A 25,607-nucleotide genomic window follows, 5' to 3' on the forward strand; every position below is an offset into this window, starting at 1 on the left:
AAGTACATTGGCCAACTTTACTGTACACAGTTCCTGGCTCATTGTAAAGCAATCATCCTTCACCACATCTCTCATCCTCCGCTGCTCCAAGTAGAAAAGGCCGAGTTCACTCAACCTATTCTCATAAGGCATGCTCCCCAATCCAGGCAACATCCTTGTAAATCTCCTTGCATCCTTTCTATAGTTTCCACATCCTGCCTGTAGTGAGCTGACAAGAACTGTGCACAGTACTCCAAGTGGGGTCTGACCAGGGTCCTATATAGCTGCAATATTACCTCTTGCCTCTTAAACTCAATCTCACGTTTGATGAAGGCAAATGCACCATATGCATTCTTAACCACAGAGTCAACCTGCGCAGTAGCTTTGAGTGTCCTATGTCCTATGGACCCCAAGATCCCTCTGATCATCCACACTGCCAAGAGTCTTACCATTAATAATATATTCTGCCATCATACTTGACCTACCAAAATGAACCACCTCACACTTATCTGGGTTGAATTCCATCTGCCACTTCTCAGCCCAGTTTTGCATGCTATCAATGTCCCACAGTAATGTTTGACAGCCCTCCACACTATCCACAATACCCCCAAACTTTGTGCTATCAGTAAATTTACTAACCCATCCCTCCACTTCCTCATCCAGGCCATTCATAAAAATTACAAAGGGGGTTACTGAGGCGCACCACTGGTCACCAATCTCCATGCAGAATATGACCCGTCTACAACCACTCTTTGCATTCTGAGTGCAAGCCAGTTCTAGATCCACAAAGCAAGGTCCTCTTGGATCCCATGCTTCCTTACTTTCTCAATAAGCCTTGCAAGGGGTACCTTATCAACTACCTTGCTGAAATCCATACACACTGCATCTACTACTGTACCTTCATCAACATGTTTAGTCAATCAGGCTCATAAGGCATGAACTGCTCTTGACAAAGCGATGCTGACTATTCCTAATTATATTATGCCTCTCCAAATGTTCATAAATCCTGCCTCTCAGGATTTTCTCCATCAACTTACCACCACTGAAGTAAGACTCACTGGTCTATAATTTCCTGGGATATCTCTACTCTTTTTCTTGAATAAGGGAACAACATCTGCAACCCTCCAATCCTCCGGAACCTCTCCCGTCCCCATTGATAATGCAAAGATCATTGCCAAAGGTTCAGCAATCTCCTCCCTTGCCTCCCACAGTAGCCTGGGGTACATCTCGTCCGGTCCCGGAGACTTATCCAACTTGATGCTTTCCAAAAGCTCCAGCACATCCTCTTTCTTAATGTCTATGTTCTCAAGCTTTTCAATCTGCTGTAATCACCCCTACAATCACCAAGATTCCTTTCTGTAGTGAATACTGAATCAAAGTATTCATTAAGTACCTCTGCTATCTCCTCCGGTTCCATACACACTTTTCCACTGTCACACTTGATTGGTCCTATTTTCTCATGTCTTATCCTCTTGCTCTTCACGTACTTGTAAAATGCCTTGGAGCTTTCTTTAATCCTGCTTGCCAAGGCCTTCTCATGGTTCTCTTAATTTCATTCTAAAGATCCTTCCTGCTAGCCTTATAATCTAGATCTCTATCATTACCCAATTTTTTAAACCGTTTGTAAGCTTTTCTTTTCTTCTTGACTAGATTTTCAACAGCCTTTCTACACCACGGTTCCTATACCCCACCATCCTTTCCCTGTCTCATTGTAACATACCTATACAGAATGCCACGCAAATATCCCCTGAATGTATGCCACATTTCCCTGAGAACATCTGTTCCCAATTTATGGTTCCAAGTTCCTCCAGATGGCTTCATATTTCCCCTTACTCCAATTAAACATTTTCCTAACTTGTCTGTTCCTATCCCTCTCCAATGCCATGGTAATGGAGATAGAATTGTGATCACTATCTCCAAAATGCTCTCCCACTGACAGATCTGACACCTGACCACATTCATTTCCCAATACCAGATTAAGTACAGCCTCTCCTCTTGTAGGCTTATCTCCATATTGTGTCAGGAAACCTTCCTGAACACACCTAACAAACTCCACCCTATCAAAACCCCTTGTTCTAGGGAGATGCCGATCAATATTTGGGAAATTGAAATCTCCCACCATGACAACCCTGTTATTATTACACCTTTCCAGAATCTGTCTCCCCATCTGCTGTCAGTGTCCCTGTTACTATTGGGTGGTCTATAAAAATCACTCAGTAGAGTTATTGACCCCTTCCTGTTTCTAACTTCCACCCACAGAGACTCTGTAGACAATCCCACCATGATGTCCACCTTTTATGTAGCCAGTACACTATCTCTGATCAGCAGTGCCACGCCCCACCTCTTTTGTCTCCCTCCCTGTCCATTCTGAAACATCTAAAGCCTGTGAATGTGTTCTCTCATTGGGTAATTTGGTATTGACTAAGTGCTTTTTAATTGGTTAACCCATATCTATAGATTTGAATGGAATTGTTCTTACCTCAATATTAAAAAAAAACTGTTTTATACTAGGTGCCATCTTCACTTTCTCTCTCTTCAAGTAGTAAACCTCTCTCACTGTTTGTTTCAACTTCCCTTATTCTATCAACTCTTAATGAAACAATCATAAAGCAACAAGTTTTATGCCTTGTTCCTGACTTCTATAAGAATCTTGGATTTGAAACCAGAGTTCATCAAACTCAATCATAGTATGATTGCTAATAAGTAAGTGTTCATCCATTTGTGAAGCTGTTACAAACTCACTAATAATAGGGACTGCACTTTTTTCGGTTCAAAGACCATTTTCTGCAACTTGGTGAGCACACTGCAGAAATTAGTTACTTTTCAACCAAACAACCATGTGATTGTCCAAATCTACATAAAACAAAAAAAATTAAAACCTTTCTACTGTAAGCTCTTTCAGGTGAATATTTCACATCTCATTTTCATCCTCAACAATTTTTCTTTCGGCTCCTCCCATTTTCTCCAGACTGGAGGGATAGCCATGGGCCCCAACTATATCTGCCTTTTCAATAGCTATGTCGAACAGTCCATGATTGAAGCCTTCTCCGGTAATACTCCCCAACTCATCCCCTGCTACCTGCACCCATGCTGAGCTCGTCAATTTCATCAATTTTGTCTCCAACTTACATCCTCTACTTAAATTTACTTGGTCCTTTTCTGACACCTCTAACCCCTTTCTCAATCTCTATCTCCACCTCTGTAGAGAAACTGTCAGTTGATGTCTTTTATAGACCTATGATTCCCATTGTTATCTTGACTATATGTCTTTGCAACCTGCCTTCTATAAAAACGCTATTCCCTTTTCTCAGTTTCTTCATCTCCACCACATCTGTTCCCAGCATGCAGCTTTCCTTTCCAGGACATCAGAGATATCCTCCTTCTTCAAATTGTTTCCCTTCCTCCACCATTAATCCTCCCTCGCCCACATCTCCCTTTCCCAAACATCCGCGCTCACCCTATCTTCCCATTGACTTATAAGGGATAGAGATCCTCTTGTCCTTACCTACCACCCAATGAGTCTCCACATCCAAAACATCACTCTCTGCAACTTGTGTCATCTCCAAAAGGATACAACCACTGAACTGGTTTTTAACTCCCTCTTCTCTCCACTTTCCGCAGGGATTGGTCCCACCATGATTCCCTTGCCCATTGGTCCCTTCCCACTAACGTCCCTTGCTCACAAAGAACCTCGTCAACCAGCTCAATTGAGACTCGTGACTCAAAGTGCCTGGTGGATGCAACTTTAGAGAGAGGTGATTAAATCCAGAAAGTGTCGCACTCAGGTCTGCAACATAGGAGTTCTAGAGTATACGGAAGATACCAATCAGTTCACTGTCTGCCTCCAAAGTTAACTCCGTCAAAACCCAAAACTGTGAGTCAACAGATCGCAGGGATTTGTCAATAGAATTAATAAAGCTGTTTGAAAATCTGTTTTAAAATGAAAAATGTGATTATCAGTCGACCCTTCATTTGATTCATACTCTTTAATGCCTTACCACATCAGGAGCCTTCTGAATCTGAGTGGCCAGTTGAAGGGATTTGTTAGCTGAGGAAAGCTGCTCTCGTAAGGACTCTGCCTCTCTCTGAACCACTTCAGCCCTCTGAGAAAAAGGAGAGAAAAACAAAACTTACTTGTTGAGCAGCTGAAAAAATTTTATGGACCCATTAATCAATTTCTGCGCCACTGACTATAACAGATTTTCCTTAACAGTCAACCTAATAAATGTAAAAAGAAAATACTGCAAGTGATGGATATTCATTTTATACCATACAAGGAGGAAATAATTGAGTGATTATGACAGCAATTTAACGCCAGGAGCAAGGAATCCCTGCTGATATTAATGTTGCAGTTCAGTGAATTTTTCAGATAGAGCGAAAACAAATGGAAGGAGATTATTTTATTCAATTTATTTTTGCACAGTTGAGACCAAAGGAGATTTTATTTGTTGTGGGGAGGGAGAGCAGAATTCAAAATCAGAAAAGGGGAAGAGCACAAAAAAAGTCCACAGGAGAAAGAGGGTGGAGAAAATATGGCACAGAGGAAATAAGATTACCTACTAGTTGGCATGGACCAGATGGGCCAAATAGAAGGAAAAGGAAATGGGCAGACAGGATGGAATGTGAAATAATACTGACAGAGGCAAGTTGAGCTGAGGAAGAGGGGGTGGAGTGAGGAGAATGGGAGTGAGAAACTACAAGAGCAATATCAGTTGCCAAAACACTGAACTATATCCTCAAAGTCTGTTACCTGATTGGCTCGTTCCAGATCTGTCATGATCATTTCAATTTCATCTGCTCTGTAATAGAAAGAAACCAAATAAATTAAAGTCCTAATTTCAGTGCAGGTATACCTGTGCAATAAAAAAGAAACTCTTAACCAAATAAATATTTTGGGTAAGGAAACGTCCTTAATATCACATTGGAAACCACTTTCATCACAGGCTTTGTCCTATATCAGATGTTGCAGCATCTTGATCCATTTCAGCTGACTGCATTTAGTTGTCCAAATTACAGGGATTTTGCAAGGGAACTCTGAAACCTAGAAACTGCCCACACTACATCTCAGCTTTCCAAAGTTTTCTTCTTCACTGAAGAAAATTTGCACCAGTTTGCTAACCCAAAAGAAGAAATATGCGGAATGTGTACCAAGAACAAGAAGTTAAAAAGTATCTTACACAGGGGAGAACTCACAAGAAAACTAAAAAGAACGTACATTATAGGGGAAAGCTCTGTACATGGAAAGCGTTGATTATTCAAACAACAAATTCCAAAATTAATACCATCAAAGCCATAATTCCAAACAAGATCATCTACAAACTTCTAGACCAAGGACTCAGTACCCTCTTCGCAACTGGATCACAGATGACACTACTATACTGGACCAAATCACAAACATGATGCAGAGTACAGGAATGGGATAAAGAGCCTAGCAGCATGGTGTCAAGACAACAACCTTTCTCTAAAAGTTAGCAAAATAAAAGAGCTAGCATTGACTTCAAGAAGGAGAGTGGAGGTCATGCACCTACATGTATCAATGTTGCTGAGTGGATATGGCAGAGAGCTTCAAATTCCAAGGTGTAAACCTCACGAATGGGTTGCCCTGATCCAATGACATTGACACTAAAGGCTGAGGAAATTCTCCACGTCACTGCTGACCTTCATCGATTTACATAGATGCATTCTATCTGGATGCATCATTACTTGATACGGCAATAACTTTGCTCAAGACAAGAAATTGCAGAGAGTTGCAAACACAGCTCAGCACCTTCCAGAAACTCTGCCTACATTTTTCCTGCCTTAGTAAAGCAGTCAACATAATCAAAGACCTCACGCACCATGGAATTTCTCTCTTCTTCCCCTTCCCTCAGACAGAAAGCATGTGCGACTAGGTTCAGAACAGCTTCTAGTTAGCTATTATAAGACTCTTGAATGGACCTCATACAACAAAGATGAACTCTTATCCTGATGATTTACGTGCTCTGCATTTTCTCTGTAAATGTTACTCTCACAATATATAATGAGTTCCATTAGTGCTAATCCATTGTTTTGAAATGATCTATACGGACGACACGCAAACTAAGCTTTCCACTATATCTTGGTGCTTGTGACAACAAAAATTCATTACCAATTAATAAGGAAATAAAGATCAAAACGATCAGGTTCAATCATTCACAGTTTAACCGTGTGTAGAAAAATTGTCAAAGGAATACAGGCTGCCTACACCTTATAAATGATTTCCATTTCATAACTAAACCCAGTCGACAAATATCCAAGTCTTAAGAAGCATGACCAAATTTGTTTCATAAACAGTAATAAAAGCAAAATTTCACAGGGTATTAATTGAACTTGCAATAAAATTGCAGTATCCTGTACTCACTGCTTTCTTCAATAGTAGTGTCAGAAATGGACTCAGACTCTAATCCATGACCCTATATCTTATACTTATTGAGCACAATGAAATATAGTAGATTTTCAATTATTTACTATTAGCAAATAAATGGGAATAGCATTCTTACAGCATGAAAACTTATAGATATGATATGATTGTATCAGCAAAACTCATCCCACCCTTTAAAACAAGGCAAGAGAATTGTGTTTTAGTTGAAATGGACCAATATCTACAAAAGAAGCAGAATAGTCAAGGTGCCAACGGGAAAATACATCAAAAAAATCTCTGCATTTAACAGCTGACCAAATAATTACAAGTAACTTTTGTTTAAAGAACTTCAGCGAAGTATAATTTCTTTCTTTTTCAATCTTTTTATTAATTTCATAGAATGAAAACATAACATAACAATATTACAAATAGTAGGAGATACATTGTTACAGTTAAAATAAATCATTATAAGACCGAATAGTATAAATTGACAAGACTCCCAATCGTGTAGAATAGGAATGAATAATACAAAGCAAAAAAAAAGAAAGAAAACATGAAAAAGAAAAAACGAAGGAAAAAAACCCTATCCCCAAAAAAAACTAAACTAAACAGAATTAGTCAATAAACTAAAGACTTGGGCAGTACTAACAACTTAAAAATGGGAAAGAAGAAAGCCTTAGTGTCGAAGACTCCGCTCCTCTCAACCAGCAGTACAGAGAGATAAAACAGGTTTGGAAATGGTCAACTTACATCAAATGAAAATGCTGAATAAATGGCCTCCAAGTTTTTTCAAATTTATTGGAAGGGTCATAAACCGCACTTCTAATTTTTTCCAAATTCAAACACGCCATAGTTTGTGAAAACCAATGGAATACAGTAGGAGGGTTAATCTCTTTCCAATTCAGTAAAATAGATCTTCTAGCCATTGAAGTAAGAAATGCAATCATCCTACGTGCTGAAGAGGTTAGATAACTTGAATCTATCATTGGTAATCCAAAGATAGCAGTAATTGGGTGAGGTAATAAGTCCATATTCAAATAATGAGAAAAATATCTTCCCAATATTTTTCCAACAAAGGACATGACCAAAACATCTGAGTTAAAGAAGCTATCTTGCAATGACATCTATCACATATTGGGTTAATGTAAGAGTAATAACGAGATAGTTTATCTTTGGACATATGGGCCCTGTGGACTACCTTAAACTGTATCAACACATGTTTGGCACATATAGAGGATAAATTAACCAATTGAAGAATTTTTTCCCATTTTTCAGTCGGTATGACAAACTTAAGTTCTCTTTCCCAATCAGCTTTAATTTTATTGGAAGCATCAGGGGATAAATTCATAATTATATTATATATAATTGCTACGACACTTTTCTGAGAAAGATTTAAATCTAAAATTTTTTCTAAAGTGTCCATTGGGTATGGGTGTGGAAAATTAGGGAAACAGTAATAACGAAGTTTCTAATCTGTAAATATCTAAAAAAGTGAGATCTGGGTAAGTTATATTTATTAGAAAGTTGATCAAAAGACATAAAACAATTATCCAAAAATAAATCACGAAAACATATTATACCTTTGGTTTTCCAATCACAATAAGCTTTATCCATAGTGGAAGGTTGAAAAAGGAAATTAGATAAGATAGGACTTGCTAAAATAAATTGATTAAACCCAAAAAATCTTCAAAATTGAAACCATATACGTAAAGTGTGCTTAACTATTGGATTATTGATTTGTTTATACGATTTAGAAAAAGTAAAAGGAAGCGAAGTTCCTAAAATCGAACCCAAGGAGAACCCTTGTAAAGAATTACATTCAAGATTTACCCAATGTGCATTTAAAGGTACCTCCAAATCTCGTAACCAAAATTTTAAATATCGAATATTAATTGACCAATAATAAAATCTAAAATTCGGGAGGGCAAGCCCCCTCTCCTTTTTAGATTTCAGGAAATACTTTTTACTTAACCTAGGATTTTTGTTCTGCTATAAATATGAGGAAATTTTTGAATCTACGTTATCAAAAAAAGATTTTGGGATAAAAATTGGAACCGATTGAAATACATATAGAAATGTAGGCAAAATAATCATCTTAATAGCATTAATTCGGCCAATTAAAGACAAAGAAATTGGTAACCATTTAGTAAACAAAAGCTTAATCTGAAGGAAAGTATCATTTAAGACTACTTATAAAACAGACAGATGAAATGTCATATATTTTCAATATTCTATTGCAAACAGAATTAGAATACATGACACTCAATTCACAAATGTGAAGGAACCCTGGAGAACAGTCGATTTTGAGTTTTGAAATTAAAGGAGAATGTTAAAACCAATCATAAACACAAAGATTCTGCAGATATTGGAAATCCAGAGCAAAACACACAAAATGCTAGAGGAACTCAGCGAGTCATGTAACATCAATGGAGAAGTATAAACAATCGATGTTTTGAGCTGACACTCTCCATCAAGACTGGAAAGGCTGGGGAAAGAAGGTAAGAATAAGAAGATTTGGGGGGGGGAGAAAGAAGTACAAGAAGGCAAGGTGATAGGTGAAAATAGGTGAGGGAGAAAGTGAGTGGAGGGAGAAGGGGGGAGATCAAGTGAGAAGCTGGGAAGTGATAGGTGGAAGAAGCAAAGGACAGTTAAAACTGATTTTGCATAACTGACTACACGTAATCCTTTTCGATCTGAAAAACCGCTAATTTTAAAATATTTCATGTTATTAACTTTTAGAAGTGTTGGCAAAACAGAACTTGTCTCAATCAATGAATCTTCAAGAAGTTTAAGTTCACTTTAAGTTCACTTTAGCAAGCTGTACAATTAGTTACAAGGCTAGAAAAACACATCTTCATCATTTGGGGCATTCAGTACAGTAGTTGTGATGATATATTGGACTTGTATAATGTTGGTGAAGCCACACTTGAAAATACTGAGTTCAGTTTTGGTCACCCTGTTCTGCTAAAGTGAAGACATGGCTAAACTGAATGAGCAGAATAAAGATTTATAACGACGTTGCCAGAACTAGAGAGCCCAAGTTGTAGACAGAGGTTGGCTAGAAAAATGAAGGATGACCATATAGGGATGTTTAAAATGTGAGAAGAGGAATAGTTTTTTCATTCAGAGGGTGGTGAGTATATAGAATGAGCTGCCAGACTAAGAGGTTGAGGCAGGTATGATAGTTTCATTTCAGAAACACTTTGATAGCTGTATAGAAGGATGGGTATTGGAGGTATATAGGCCAAAAGCAGGGAATTGGGAGTAGCTGGGTGGGGACCATGACCAGCATGGATTGGTTGGACTGAATATAGGAGGGAGGATGAAAATCTGTTTGAATGGCATCACAACAACCACTTAACGTCAACAAAACCAAAGAGCTGATTATTAACTATAGGAGGAAGAAACCGTAAGTCCATAAGCCAACCCTCATTTGGGGATCTAAGGTGATGTTATTATTTCAGAGGATCTGTCCTGGGACAACACAGAACTGAAATTACAAAGAAAGCACCGCAGCACTTTCTTAGTAATCTACTTATTTGTAAGTCTGAAGAGGACACCTGGGTGACCAAGGATGATGTGTACTTAATTTCAAAATCAAAGGCTAATAACATCATTGACCACTTTTGGAGATGGTTAGCTGTATACACCGGGATGCCTCTCTTAGACCCAAAAATGGACCACATTGCCTTGTGATTAGTAAAGAGAATGAAGTGTATGCCATAAAGCATCTTGTGGAATTTCTTAATAGCAAAGAGGATTCCTAAGGCCTCTTTCTTGATTTGTTCATGGACCCTTTCTGCTGATATTAGTGGTCTGGCTGCATGCAAGACAGCTTCCTCCCTATTTGCGGAAATGCATCAAGAAGATTGGATGACAGCATATTCTTCACCTCTTGATATTGTTTGGATCATTTCCACCTAGCACCCTTGTTGAGCAGGGCACTGAGTGGATCCTTCAGCTGGTATACTGCTCAGAGAAAAGCTAATTAATTACTGATCATGTCTAAAAATGCTCATGAAGTCCAGACATCTGATGGTGGAGGCATCTTTAAGATAGCAGTGATGTTTTTGGGATCCAGGTGACGACTGCACTTATCTATCATGAGTCCCAGATACTTGCTTTGTTATACAACCCGTAACTGGGTTGCCAAACCAGCAGAAATAGACCACTTAGTTGGAGTCTGGATTACTGGAACTAAGAAAGTTTTATTAAAGAAATAAGTAACACAGTACTCTAATCGTAAGGATATAAATGCAACAGGTTAGCAATGATAAAACACACATGTACACAGAACTAGGATAATAGGAATCAATCACGCTCTATCGCAGTCTAGGGGTAAAATGATCAGTCTCAAGTGACGCAAGAGTTCAGTTCAGCTGAGTACAGTTCACAGTAATCGCTTCTGTGCCATTGGAGAGAGAGAGAGAGAGATAATATGCAAATTCTGATTCACACAGACCTTCGTTCTTCACAGTTAGCTTTCGGGCGAACCCTCTTATGTCTTCTGTGGTCACCGACTGTGACCCCTCCGTTCCGGATACGACCGTTCTTCCGCGGTGAACCCGGCACCCAGGCAAGGGCGGACACACACACCAGGTTCCTGCCAATCGTACATTTTCACCCTGTGCATCTATGGTCAGTCCCGCGATCACACCTCCAAAACTTCCACCAACTTGTGGGGGCACACCGCTTTTCCAGGGTCTCGTTATCTTGTGATCTCGTGGTGTCTGTCTTGCCTTAGCGAACCTGTTCTTTTTATCCCCCTGCTGGGGTATCACCTGTCCATCAAACTTCAAAAAGTTCAGGTTCAAAGCAACCGGTCTGTCAATACTCAGAACTGTGTCTCTTTTCGTTAATCTCTCTCCTCTCTCATTAACATTTTGAACGCTTCTCCCTTTGTCTCTCTTATCTCTCTCATCAGTATCAATCTTCTGATAACTTGGTTTTTCGTCACACCCCTACCCTTCAAAGGATTTTTACCGGGGTAAAAATTATAGGCATGAATACATTATTAGATACACACTAATATACAGGGTCATCAGTTATTCGGCTAATACAGAGAACTTTAAGTTGTCAACACCTTGACAGACAGTCAGTAATCACCTTTCCGTTCCTTTTATATGTGTTATTTTAATAATCCTCTAAGACCAGGCTCCAACTTAGTAAACTTCATAGTGGCCAAAAACACTAATGGGTTGTGATCAGTGTAAATTTTCAGTGGTTTCCGTCCCAGACAAAGATAACAAGGGTCGTCCCACACAAACTTAGCATTCTTTGGTAAGAGCTTAGTAAGAGGGAGGGTAGTATCTGCAAAGTTTTAACTTCCGATAGTACCCCACCATCCCCAAGAACCTTCTCAGGGCTCTCTTGTCTGTCGGGGTGGGGACTTCAGAGATAGCCCGCAGCTTAGCCTGCATCGGTGCCAGCTGCCCCTGTCTTACCACAAATCCCAGATAAGTGATCCATCCGTGGCCGAATTCACTTTTTGCGAGGTTCACTGTCAGGCTGGCTTCAAACAGCTTTTTAAACAGCTCCTCCCACGTGTCACTCCAGACCACTACATCGCCAATATACGCTTCTGCGTTCTTTCACCCTTTTGTCACTGAATTAATCATCCTATAGGGGTGTTGCTTACTAGGCTGACCTGATTTGACAACAACACCATGTACCGTCTCTTTGCATCGCCTCGGGACATCCGGACATCTGTGTGCGTGCCGGTTAATTATCTTTCTTAGCGGGTCGCTCTGTTCGGGGGTTAAGGGAGAGACCTTATCAGCAAAGCTGGCCAAAACAATAGACTTCTCCCATCTGGTCGGCACCACACTTATCTTTTCAAAATGGGTTTTCCCCTTATCAGGTGGCACCCTAGCCTCATTAATTTTCGTGATAACACCAACTAGATCTGTTTTCTGATCGTGATAAGCTTTTAACATGTTAATAGCCTGTAACTGTGTTAGCTCACGTCTACAATAGTCAATAGCATCCTTCCTCCTGTGTGGCCAGTAAAACTCTTTCATGATTCGATCGACTGTTTTCCTCACCCCAAAATGTCCACCAAGGGGTATCTTGTGGGCCAGGTTAAGAATCTTATCCTCATAAATTTTCGGCACCACCTGCTGGCACGGTACTTGGTCTCCATTTCCTCCTTAGTACTCCCTCCTTCACATAATGGCCCACCAGCTCCCTTTTTAATTCTGCTTCGGAGAGAGCTGTCTCCGTCAAAACCATCAGCTCCTCGTCTCGCTGCTGTGCCTGTATAAGTTCCTTCCTTGCTAATGATAAGTCTACCTTAACTTCCATTTCACTACGCTGCTTCTCACTTTCTAACCCCTCCTGGTACAAGGCTGGTAAAAACGTCTCAGCTAAATCTATATTCACTTCGGCAGCCTTTCTGGACATGCGCCAAGTCACTGCGCAAACGGCATAAGCCTGTGAGTCCATGGGCGGGGCCTCAATCCTGGCAGGCTGGCTCGTCAATCTTACTGCTGGGTACACCTCTCCGCCGGCGAGGTCATTACCGAGTAAGACCTCCACGTCTTCCATCGGTAGTTCGGGCCTCACCCCGATCGTGACTGGTCTGGAGGCCAAGTCACTTTTTAGGTGTATCTGGTGCAAAGGTACTGCTTCAGTCCCTTTCCCAATGCCCTTTATCACCATGACCTCCCCAGTCTGGGTCTCTGAACTAAAGTCTAACACACTCTTTAATATCAATGACTGACAAGCTCCAGTGTCTCTCCAGATCCGTACTGGAACTGGGTTTAACCTCTCCTTCACCGACACCAATCCGGCCGCGATAAACTTCTCGCGCCCTTCCTGAACTTTATCAGACCTCTTCTCCCCTAGCGGTTTGTTTACCAGCTCAATACAGCCAGTCGGAACTGTTGTTTTCCCTTTCCCTGTCTCCTTCTTTGGGGCAAAGCACCTGAACGCAAAGTGACCGGCTTTCCCACAGTTACAGCATACGACCCCAGGAGACTTCCTACTAAACTGCTCCCAGTCTACCTTATCCTTCTCACTAGTCCCCAGCTTACTTTCTGACTTTTCTGGCAGACCCTCCGCCCTCTTGACTACCCTTCTGGTAGCCTTTACTCAGGGTTAACTTCGCTTTGTGTGTTAACATGTATTTATCTGCTAACTTAGCAGTTGCGGCTAAGGTGTCTGCCTCTTTCTCATCTAGGTAGGGTCTCATACCTTCAGGGACACAACCTTTAAACTGCTCAATCAGCATTAGCTGTAGCAGTCTGTGATAATCCCCATTGACCCCTTTCGAGGTGCACCAACGCTCACCATACATTTGCATCTCACAGGCAAACTCTAAATACATGCGGCCCCACTGCTTCCTCGCATTCCGGAACCTCTGCTGGTATGCCTCCGGGACCAACTCATAAATCCTGAGTATAGCCTCTTTCTCCACATCATACCTCTGGGCATCTTCTGCGGACAAGGCCGAGTAAGCTTGCTGGGCTTTTCCTTTAAGTATGCTCTGAAGCAAAACAGCCCACTTTTCCCTCAGCCAGTCCTGACTTGCAGCAACTTTTTCAAAATGGAGAAAGTACCGATCAACATCGGCCTCCTCAAATGGGGGAACCAGCCTAACCTCCTGGGTCGCCCTGAACCCTCCACCTTGGTTCGGCATGGGCCCCTGCGCTAGCGTCATCCTTAACTTCTCCAGCTCAAACTCCCTTTCCTTCTCTCTCTCTTGTCGTTCTAACTGCCTGTCCCTCTCTTCCCGCTCCAGCTGTTTTAACCAGAACTCGTGCTCGAGTCTCAATTTTTCAATCTGCAGCTGTACTGCTTCTCCACCAGGTTTGCCAATGGTTATCACCTCCAGCTCCCCTTTGGGAAACACACCTTTAGATACATAATGCTCTATGATAGCTCTGTGCATCTCCGCTCTCCTCATTGTCGACTTCTCCTTAAAAAGATTCAATTGTTTGGCCACAGTTGCCAATTCAGATTTCCTGGCATCCTCTAATGCCTCCAAGATTGGCGCCTTTAGAAATTCCTCAATCTCCATTTCTGCTGTTTGCCCTTTCTTTCTTTCAGGAATTTTAACCCAATCAATTTACCCAGTCCCAAATTTAGCATTCAAAATCGCGGACGAGATCCCCACTTATGTTACGTACCCCATAACTGGGTTGCCAAACCAGCAGAAATGGACCACTTAGTTGGAGTCTGGATTACTGGAACTAAGAAAGTTTTATTAAAGAAATAAGTAACACAGTACTCTAATCGTAAGGATATAAATGCAACAGGTTAGCAATGATAAAACACACATGTACACAGAACTAGTATAATAGGAATCAATCAAGCTCTATTGCAGTCTAGGGGTAAAATGATCAGTCTCAAGTGACGCAGATTTCAGTTCAGCTGAGTACAGTTCACAGTAATCGCTATTGTGCTGTTGGAGAGAGAGAGAGATAATATGCAAATTCTGATTCACACAGACCTTCGTTCTTCGCAGTTAGCTTTCAGGCGAACCCTTTTATGTCTTCTGTGGTCACCGACTGTGACCCCTCCATTCTGGATATGACCATTCTTCCGCGGTGAACCCGGCACCCAGGCAAGGGTGGACACACACACCAGGTTCCTGCCAATCGTACCTTTTCACCCTGTGCGTCTATGGTCGGTCCCGCGACCAGACCTCCAAACTTTCACCAACTTGTGGGGGCACACCGCTTTTCCAGGGTCTCGTTATCTTGTGATCTCGTGGTGTCTGTCTTGCCTTAGCGAACCTGTTCTTTTTATCCCCCTGCTGGGGTATCGCCTGTCCATCAAACTTCAAACAGTTCAGGTTCAAAGCAACTGGTCTGTCAATACTCGGAAGTGTCTCTTTTCGTTAATCTCTTTCTTCTCTCATTAACATTTTGAACGCTTCTCCCTTTGTCTCTCTTATCTCTCTCATCAGTATCAATCTTCTGATAACTTGGTTTTTCATCACAGCTTGAAGACATTAGAAGGCTGAAAAAGGAGGCTGCATTTTTCTGTCTAAAGTCATAATCCAAAGTTTTGTAGTTTGTTCAAAACGTTGTCCAGGGCATTCAGAACTGGCTGGTCTGTTAGGTAACATACACTATTGACTTGGTTACCATTTAGCTGCACCAGGCAGTGCAGTTCACCATTCAGCTGGAGGGTTCTATCTGATGCACTACAGGCAGAGTGATGAGTTGACTTGACTGGTTGGGACCCAAATACGCACCACATGTGTTTGAAGATATTGGTGATGTTTAACACTGTATTGAGTTGTAGCTTGACCAAATGATTGCTGATAAATACGCTGACACATCTTCTTCTGGGGGCAAAAGTCAACTTTGAATGTGACCATTAAATTTTTGTAGATTTTGATGGCTTTTGAAACATCTTGTTCTTATATTTCACTGGACTGGAAGATGGTGAAGGATGGCAAAACCTTCTTTGTGACTATGGCGTTGGCATTTGCTGCATATGTACTTATCGTATTAGCAGTTCCTTGCGCAATGTCATGCACCACACTTCCAACAAGCTATGTGTGATGCCTAGGCCAATGGAACTGCATTGACATGATGTTTCATGTTGATCAAATGTTGACATTGTCTAGTGACAGCTTGTAGAGTCATATCAAGGTCTTGCTCCAGTCTGGCCAGGAACTGTTTGCAAATGCCTGCATTGCCAGTTACCTGAAGTCCGCAAATAAAAAGTTATGCAGTTTGAACTGTGATTCAGCCATGTTACCCAGCTTGAATTTTTCATATTTCCAATTGATGGCACCGTCATATGGAGTGAAGTCATCAGCATTGCACTCAACCACTGCGTTAAATAAGGCGATGGTAACAAACACCGAAGAGAGATGACTGATTGGAGAGAGGAGAGATTCATACGTATTGGTACTGATGACATAGGAAAGAAAAGCAATGAGGAACTGAAAACAGAATTTAGAGAGCTAGGTAGGAAGCTGAGAAGCAGGACCTACTGGGTAGTAATTCCTGGATTGCTGCCTGTGCCACATGCCGGTGAGGGTGGAAACAGGATGATTTGGCAGATAAATGTGTGGCTAAGAAGCTGGTGCAAGGGGCAGGGCTTCAGGTTCTTGGATAATTGGGATCTCTTCTGCGGGAGGTATGACCTGTTCAAAAGTGACGGGTTGCATCTGAACCCGAGGGGGACCAATATTCTTGCGGACAGGTTTGTTACAGCTGTTAGAGGTTTAAGCTAACCTGGCAGGAAGATGGGAACCTCAGGAACGGACGGATGGCAAAAAAGTAAAGATAGTGTGCAGTCCGATTGTCAGGAAGGGTAGGCAGGCTATGGGACTCAGTTGCAGCCAACAGGCTGAGTGTCAAATCATTAGGTGATACAGAATCAGAATAGCAAATAAGATACTCAAGGTATTGTATCTAAATGCACACAGGTAATAAGATAGATGATCATGTTGCACTATTACAGATTGCCAGGTATGATGGTGTGGCCATCACTGAATCATGGCTGAAGGATGAAAGAACAGTAGTTGGAAGCTGAATATCCAAGGTTACACGTTATATCGGAGGGATAGGAAGGTAGGCAGAGGGGGTGGTATGGCTCTACTGGTAAAGAATGACATCAAATCAGTAGAAAGATATGACACAGCATCAGATGATATTGAATCCTTGTGGGTTGAGTGAAGAAACTGCAAGGGTAAAAGGATGTTGATGGCAGGCCTTCCAACAGTGACTGGGAGGAGGACCAGAGGGTACAACAGGAAATGGAAAAGGTGAGTCAAAAGAGCAATGTTATGGTAGTCATGGGGGATTTTAACATGCAGGTGAATTGGGAAAGTCAGGTTGGTAATGGATCTCAAGAGAGTGAGTTTATTGATTGCCTAAGAGATAGCTTTTAAGAGCAATTTGTCATTGAGCCTACTAGGGGATCAGCCATAATGGATTGGGTGTTACTTAATGAACCGGAGGCGAGTAAGGAGCTTAAGGTAAAATAACCCTTAGGGACCAATGAGCACAATATGATGGTGTTCAACTTGAAAATTGCTAGGGAGAAAGTAAAGTCTGATGTAGCAGTATGTCAGTGGAATAAGGGAAATTACAGTGGTATGAGAAAGGAATTGGCTGAAGTAAATCGGAAGAAGCTGCTGGCAGGGATGTCAGCAGAGCAGCAATGGCGTGTGTTTATGGGAAAAACGACAAAGGTGCAGGATATGTGTATTCAAAAATGAGGAAATACTCAAATGGTGAAATAGTACAACCGTGGCTGACGAGGAAAGTCAAAGCTATTGTAAAAGCAAAAGAAAGGGCATACAACAAAGCAAAAATTAGTGGGAAGCTAGAGGATTGGGAGGTTTTTAAAAACCTACAGAGAGCAACTAGAAAAATCATCGGAAAGGAAAAGACCAAATATGAAAGCAAGCTAGCAAATAATGTCAAAGTGGACAGTAAACATTTTTTCAAGTATGTTAAAAATAAAAGAGAAATGACAGTGGATATAGGACTGCTAGAAAATAAGGCAGGAGAAATAATAACAGGGGACAAGGAGATGATTGATGAATTAAATGAGTATTTTGCATCAGTCTTCATTGTGGAAGACACTAGCAAGCAGTATGCCTGATTTTGTAATGTGTGAAGGAAGAGAAGTGGGAGCAGTTATTGTTACAAGAGAGAAGGCACTCAAAAAGTTGAAAGATCTAAAGGTACTTAAGTCGCCCAGACCAGATGAACTGTATCCTAGGGTTCTGAAAGAGGTAGCGTTAGAGATTGTGGTGGCATTAGAAATGATCTTTCAAAATTATTGGACTCTGGCATGGTGCCAGAGGACTAGAAAACTGCAAATGTTACTCCACTCTTTAAGACAGGAGGAAGGTAGCTGAAAAGAAATTATAGACCAGTTAGCCTGACCTCAGTGATTGGTAAGATGTTGGAGTCAATTGATAAGGATGAGGGGATGGAGTACTTGGTGACACAGGACAAGATAGTATAAAGTCAGCAGGGTTTCCTTCAGGGAAAATCCTGCCTGACGAACCTGTTTGAATTCTTTGAGGATATTACAAGTAGGACAGATAAAGGGGATGCAGTGGATGTTGTATATTTTGACTTTCAGAAGGCCTTTAACAAGGTGCCACACGAGGCTGCTTACCAAGTTAAGAGACCATTATTTTTTTTAGACTATGAGGGCACTCAGTCCTCATTTATTGTCATTTAGAAATGCATGTATTAAAAAATGATACAATGTTCCTCCAGAATGATATCACAAGAAACACAGGACAAACCAAGACTAAAACTGACAAAACCACATAATTATAACATATAGTTACAACAGTGCAAAGCAATACCTTAACTTGATAAGGAGCAGACCATGGGCATGGTAAAAAAAAGTCTCAAAGTCCCGATAGACTCATCATCTCACGCGGACGGTAGAAGGGAGAAACTCTCCCTGCCATGAACCTCCAAGCGCCGCAAACTTGCCGATGCAGCACCATGGGAAGCACCCGACCGCAGCGGACTCTGAGTCTGTCCGAAAACTTCGAGCCTCCGACCAGCCCTCCAACACCAAGCACCATCCTCTGCTGAGCGCTTCGACCCCAACCAGGCCGCCGAGCAACAAGCAAAGCCGAGGACTTGGGGCCTTCCCCTCTGGAGATCCTGGATAACACAGTAGCAGCAGCAGCGAAGCAGGCATTTCAGAAGTTTCACCAGATGTTCCTCCGTGCTCTCACATCTGTCTCCATCAAATCAGGATTGTGCACGGCACCCTACTTGACAGATAACAGACATCACTACCGGAGTGGTCGCTGCAAGCTGCGTCGCGCCGCCATCTTCTCCTCCCGCCGTAATTCTACGAAGGTGGTTAAACCACTGACTGATTGGTAGGAGGCAGCAAATGGGAATAAAAGGATCCCTTTCTGGTTGGCTGCCAGTGACTAGTGATGTTCCAGAGGGGTTGGTGGGTAGTGTTGGGACCACTTCTTTTTATGCTATATATCACGGGTCCCCAACCTTTGTTTGCACAGTGGACCGGTTTAATATTGACAATATTCTTGCGGACCAGAGGACTGGGGGATGGGGGGGGTGGTGTTCAAGTAGGGTTAAACTCACCTCAACATGTCTTTTACAGTTAGGGTTGCCAACTTTCTCACTCCCAAATAAGGGAAAAAAGTAGCAGTTAAATCCCGGCGAAGGGTCCCGGCCCAAAACTTCCACTGTACCTCTTCCTATAGATGCTGCCTGGCCTGCTGTGTTCACCAGCATCTTTTGTATGTGTTGACGGGACACTTGTGTTTACCCTGAGAAAAACTAGCATGACCATGAAGCCTTGCGCGGGCACCTGTGTTATAATTATGTGGTTTTAGTCAGTCTTTCAGTCTTGGTTTGTCATGTGTCTCTGTGATCGACAATGAGATGACACCCCCGTGTCCCACCACCCCAGCACCCGGGCCCTGGACAGACACTGTACCGATTCACGGAGAATGCAGCAGTAGCCGGGAGGCACACAGCACACCTGTAAGAAAAAAGCCGAAATAAACATGCTAATTAATTAGGTGCCGCCTCACACGTAATTAATTAGCATATTTACTTTGACTTTTTCCTTAAAGATGTGCTGGGCGCATCCCGGCTACCGTTGGACCCTTGCGTGCTTCGCGGCAATGTATCGGTTGGTGGCCCGGAGGGTGGGGGCCACTGCACCACCCAGCCTGCGATGACTCAGCCTAACACACCATCATCAGTGTGCTCTGCGCCGTCTTCCCAATTCCAGTAAGTGATACTACAGTGTATATACATTATTTCTACTTTATAACGGCTGTGTATTTTTACGTGTTATTTGGTATGATTTGGCAGCTTCATAGTTTAAAGATTACTGGAGGGCGCTTGCGCCATGTTTTTGCCAACAGCGCTTGCGTGAGATTTTCTGCCGACGGCACTTGCGTGAGATTTTCGCTATGGAGAACAGTTCAGTAATGATTGTAGAAAAGTATTTCTACTTTATATAGGCTATGTATTTATCATATCATTCCTGCTTTTACTATATGTTACTGCTATTTTAGGTTTTATGTGTTATTTGGCATGATTTGGTAGGTTATTTTTGGGTCTGCGAACGCTCACAAAATTTTCCCATATAAATAAATGGTAATTGCTTCTTCGCTTTACAACATTTCGGCTTATGAACCGTTTCATAGGAACGCTCTACCTTCGGATGGCGGGGGAAACTTGTATGTAATGTGCGCATATGTGACGTGGTTTGTCATGTGTCTCTGTGATACCATTCTGGAAAAACAGTGTATCATTTTTTAATGCATGCATTACTAAATGACAATAAAAGAGGACTGCGTGTCCTCATAATCTAATGTGTGATGTGCGCATATGTGACGTGTGCATGTGCGTACGTGTCGATTTTTTTCTCCACAAATGGGTTTTGGCTTAATCTTCCCAACTACACTGTACATACATTATTTCTACTTTATATAGGCTGTGTATTTATGATATCATTCCTGCTTTTACTATATCCTAGAGTTATTTTAGGATTTATATGTTATTTGGTATGGTCTGGTAGGTTATTTTCTGGGTCTGGGAACGCTCAAAAATTTTTCCCATATAAATTAATGGTAATTGCTTCTTTGCTTTACGCCATTTCGGCACGAAAGGTTTCATAGGAATGCTCTACCTTAGCGGGGGAAATACGGGACAAGGGCGGTACCGTATGGGACAAGCCAATTTAGCGCAATATATGGGATGTCCCGGCTAATACGGGACAGTTGGCAACCCTATGTTCAAGTTCAACAGTGCGTGACAGGGAATGAGGAAAAGGTGCAGCTGACTCATATCGTTTCCTCGCGGCCCGGTGATTGGGGACCGCTGCTATATATAAATGATTTAGATGATGGAATAAACAACAGGAATTCTGCAGATGCTGGAAATTCAAGCAACACACATCAAAGTTGCTGGTGAACGCAGCAGGCCAGGCAGCATCTGTAGGAAGAGGTGCAGTCGACGTTTCAGGCCGAGACCCTTCGTCAGGACTAAGATGATGGAATAGATGGCTTTGTTGCCAACTTTGCAGATGATACGAAGATTGGTGGAGGGACAGGTAGTGTTGAGGAAACAGGTAGGATACATAAGGATTTAGACAGATTAGCAGAATGGGCAAGAAAGTGGCAAATGAAATATAACGTTGGAAAATGCATGGTCATGCACTCTGGCAGTAGAAATAAATGTGCGGACTATTTTCTAAATGGGGAGAAAATCCAAAAATCTGAGATGCAAAGGGACTTGGGAGTCATTGTGCAGAAGATCCCAAAGGTTAACTTGCAGGTTGAGTCGGTGGTGAGGAAGGGAAATGTCATGTTAGTATTCATTTCAAGGGGTCTAGAATACAAGAGCAGGGATGTGATGCCAAGGCTTTATAAGGTACCAGTGAGCCCTCACCTTGAGTATTGTGAACAGTCTTAGGCCCATCATCTTAGAAAAGATGTGTTGGCATATGAGATAAAAGATATAATTTTTCCACGATCTAATTGTAAATTTTTTAGTATATTTTCTTTTCTTGTTGGCGGTTTGATGTTTATTTTTAGAAGCTTTTTGTATGACGCATGACTCCGGGGTTGTACACCTAATGGGTTCTTTTTTTTCTCACTTTTCTGCTTAGTAGGTTTCTTTTGTTATCACAAAATTTTTTTTCAATCTTTGAGATAATGTCTTTTTTGAGACATTGTAAGTGTTGTTACTTCAATGTATTCATGTTTTTTTGTATAATATAACAATAAGATGATTTGAAAAGAAAGAAAAGAGGGGGTCCAGAGGAGGTTCACAAGAATGATTCCAGGAATGAAAGGGTTATCATATGAGGAATGTTTGATGGCTCTGGGTCTGTACTTGCTGGAATTCAGAAGGATGAGGGGGGAATCTCATTGAATGAGTAGATGTGGAAAGGATTTCCCATGGTGGGAGAGTTCAGGATAAGAGGCACAGCCTCAGGATAGAGGGATGCCCTTTCAAAACAGGGATGCAGAGAAATTTCTTTAGCCAAAGGGTGGTGAATTTGTGGAATTTGTTGCAACATGCAGCTGTGGAGGCCAGGTCATTGGGTGTATTTAAGGTAGGGATTGATGGGCTCTTGATTGGACATGGCATCAAAGGTTATGGGGAGAAGGCAAGTAACTGGGATTGAGGAGGAAATAGAAAAAAAGGGTCAGCCATTATTGAATGGCAGAGCAGACTCAATGGGCCAAATGGCCTAATTTTGTTTCTATGTCTTATGGTCTTATGGTGGTGTGAGTCCTGAGATTCCTGTACCTTTTTCCTGACAGCAGCAGTGAGAAGGTAACATGGCCTGGGTGATGGGAGTTCCTGACTATAAATGCTGATTTCCTGCGACAACACTCCATGTAGATGTTCTCAATGGTGGGAACGGCTTTATCCATGATGGACTGGGCTGTATCCACTACTTTTTGTAGGATTTTCCATTCAAGGGCATTGGTGTTTCCATCCAGACTGTGATGCAATATATTCTCCACCACAATTTATACAAGTTTTTCAAAGTTTTAGATGTCATGCTGATTCTTCACAGACTCCTAAGGAAGTAGAAGTGCTTCCACCTCCGCTGCCAGCAGTGCATTCCACGCACCCACCACTCACTGTGTGAATAACTTACCCCTGACATCCCCTCGGTATCTATTTCCAAGCACTTTAAAACTATCCCCGCCCCCCCCCCCGCCTTGTGTTAGCCATTTCAGCCCTGGGAAAAAGCCTCTGGCTATCCACACGATCCCCTCATCATCTTACACACCTCTACTAGGTCACTTCTCATCCTCCATCACTCCAAGAAGAAAAGGCCAAGTTTACACAAAATCTATTCTCATACACTACACCCTCCAATGCAGGCAACATCCTTGTTAAGTTTCCTTTGCATTCTCTCTATAGTATCCACATCCTTCATGTAGTGAGGTGACCAGAACTGAACACACAGCTGCTCCAAGTGGGTTCTGATCAAGGTCTTATATAGATGTAACATTACCTCATGGCTCTTGAACTCAATCCTACAGCTGATGAAGGCCAAAGCACAATACGCCTTCTTAAGCTTCTTAAGCACTGTCAACCCGAGCAACAGCCATGAGTGTCCCCCAAGATATTTCAAATCTTTCACACTGCCAAGAGTCTTATCATTAATATCATACTCTGTCTTCCCTAGAATTTCCCTAGCGCATGGTCCTCCATTTTTCTAAGATCCATACAGCTATCTAAGAGGCTCTTAAAAAGACCCTATTGTACCTGCTTCCGCCACCATCATTAATTTAACAGCAGCAGTACAATGAAATAGGTTTTATATATATATAAATTGTGTCTATTAAATAGTTAAGTTTAAATAAGTAATGCAAAATGAAAGGACTAAACAAATAGTGAGGAGTCATTTAGGAGTCAGATTGCAAAGGGGAAGAAGCTGTTCCTGAATTGATGAGTGTGTGCCTTCAGTCTTCTGTACCTCCTTCCTGACGGTAACAGATGAAGGGGGTACGTCCTGGGTGGTGAGGATTCTTAATAATGGACGTCACCCTCCTAAGGCACCGCTCCTTGCTGTTGTCTTGGATACAATGGAGGCTGGTACCTATGATGGAGCTGACTAATTTTACAAGTTCCTGCAACTTATTTCGATCTTGTGCAGTATCCCTTCCCTCCTCCCCACCCAATTCAGACAGTGATGCAGCCAGTCAGAATGCTCTCCACGGTACATTTCTAGAAGTTTAATAACCACGCAACTACAACAATCTCAAAACTCAACAATGCATCCCAATGCACGACTATTTAAATGGCTTACCCAAGAATATTTGAGAAATTGATCAGAACAACAACCAGTGAAAATCAGCCTGGGATTAGTTGTCAGCTGGCCAATAGGCATTGGTTGTTTTAGCTCACTGATAAATAACACAATTAACCTAGTTAAAGGAATTACTTAATATTTAAAACCAGAGAAGCAGGAAGAGTGAAATATGAACACAGAATGTTACAACACTCAGTAAGCCAGGGAGCAGCTGTACAATGAGAAAGTCAATGCTTCAGTTCAAAGATCTTTCTGTTTATAAACCTGACTTGCCGAGCATTTTCAGCATTCACTTTTTTTTTGAGTTCTATTATGTTTATATTTTTTATAATAAGCAGAAACAATTAAGTCGGCATTATTTATAACAAAGAGCACTTGATAACATTTGATAAGTAAGGGGCGTTTAAAACCCGGAAAATAAGATTTCTGTCATCATGTTACTGTTAGGGTGAGAAGCAAAGATGGTAAAATTTATCTCGGTTAGTGAGTGACTTTATAGGTTTAATCAGAAAAAAGGAGTAAATGTATGCGAAGTACAGGAAATTAAAATGAATAAATCCTTCGAGGTTTATAGATACTATTTCCTGTTAGTTACTATTCTATAGAATTGCTGAGTATGCCCACAGAAATGAATCTCAGGGTGACATATATGTACTTGGATAATAAAATTTACTTTGTTCTTTAAAATAGTGCAAAATACAAACAGTGTGGTACGCTCATGGACTATGCAGAAATCTGATGCCGTAGGGCATGAAGCTGTTCCTACAATGATGCATGTCTTCAAGCTCCTGTATCTCCACCCCAATGATAGTATCGAAAAGAGGACATGTTCCAGATGGTGAAGGTCCTTAATGATGGATGCCACCTTCTTGCCTCTTGAATAGTTCCTCCTTGATGGTGAGGAGGGTTGTGCCCATGATGGAGGTAGATGAGTCCACAGCCCTCTGCAGTCTCCTTTGATCCTGTGGATTGGAGCATTCATACCAAGCAGTGATACAACCAGTCAGAATGTTCTCTACCATAGAGCTTTAGCTATTTGCAAAAGTCTTTGGTGTTATATGAAATCTCCTCAAACTCCTAAAGAAGAGAGCCCCTGTATGTCTTTTTCATGAATGCACGGGAACTTGAAGCTGCTCACCTTTTCACCTCAATAAGGACTTGTGTGATTTCTCCAAAACCTCCCCTTCCTGAAGTCCACAATCAACTCCTTCATCGTGCTGACATTAAGTGTGAGGTTGTTGTTGTGATACTGCTCTACCAGCCACTCCTGTATGCCTCGTCATTGCTATCTAACATTCTGCCAACAAGTGGTGAAATCAGCAAATTTATAGATGGCATTTGAGCTGTGCTTAGCCACAGTCAAGATTATTGAGAGAGTAGACAAGTGGGCTAAGCACGCATCCTTTAGGTACACCTGTGTTGATTGTCATTACCAATCCACAATGACGGTGGTTTCATAAGGAAGTCAAGGATCCAG

At 41.7% G+C, this 25,607-nt stretch overlaps 1 protein-coding gene across 8 annotated transcripts in view; it reads right to left on the reverse strand.

Moving 5' to 3' along the window:
* Positions 1–25,607, reverse strand: part of LOC140187605 (protein CASP-like) — a 622,913-nt gene that overhangs the window by 319,741 nt on the left and 277,565 nt on the right. For all 8 annotated transcript variants that reach the window (XM_072243102.1, XM_072243099.1, XM_072243103.1 and 5 more), the window contains exons 9-10: positions 4,730–4,778; positions 3,978–4,082 (exon numbers count right to left, since the gene is read on the reverse strand). In XM_072243102.1, coding sequence (XP_072099203.1) covers positions 3,978–4,082; positions 4,730–4,778 — 154 coding nt within the window. The remainder of the gene's footprint in view (positions 1–3,977; positions 4,083–4,729; positions 4,779–25,607) is intronic.

Source organism: Mobula birostris, chromosome 25, assembly GCF_030028105.1.
Source record: "Mobula birostris isolate sMobBir1 chromosome 25, sMobBir1.hap1, whole genome shotgun sequence".
NCBI lineage: Eukaryota > Metazoa > Chordata > Chondrichthyes > Myliobatiformes > Myliobatidae > Mobula > Mobula birostris.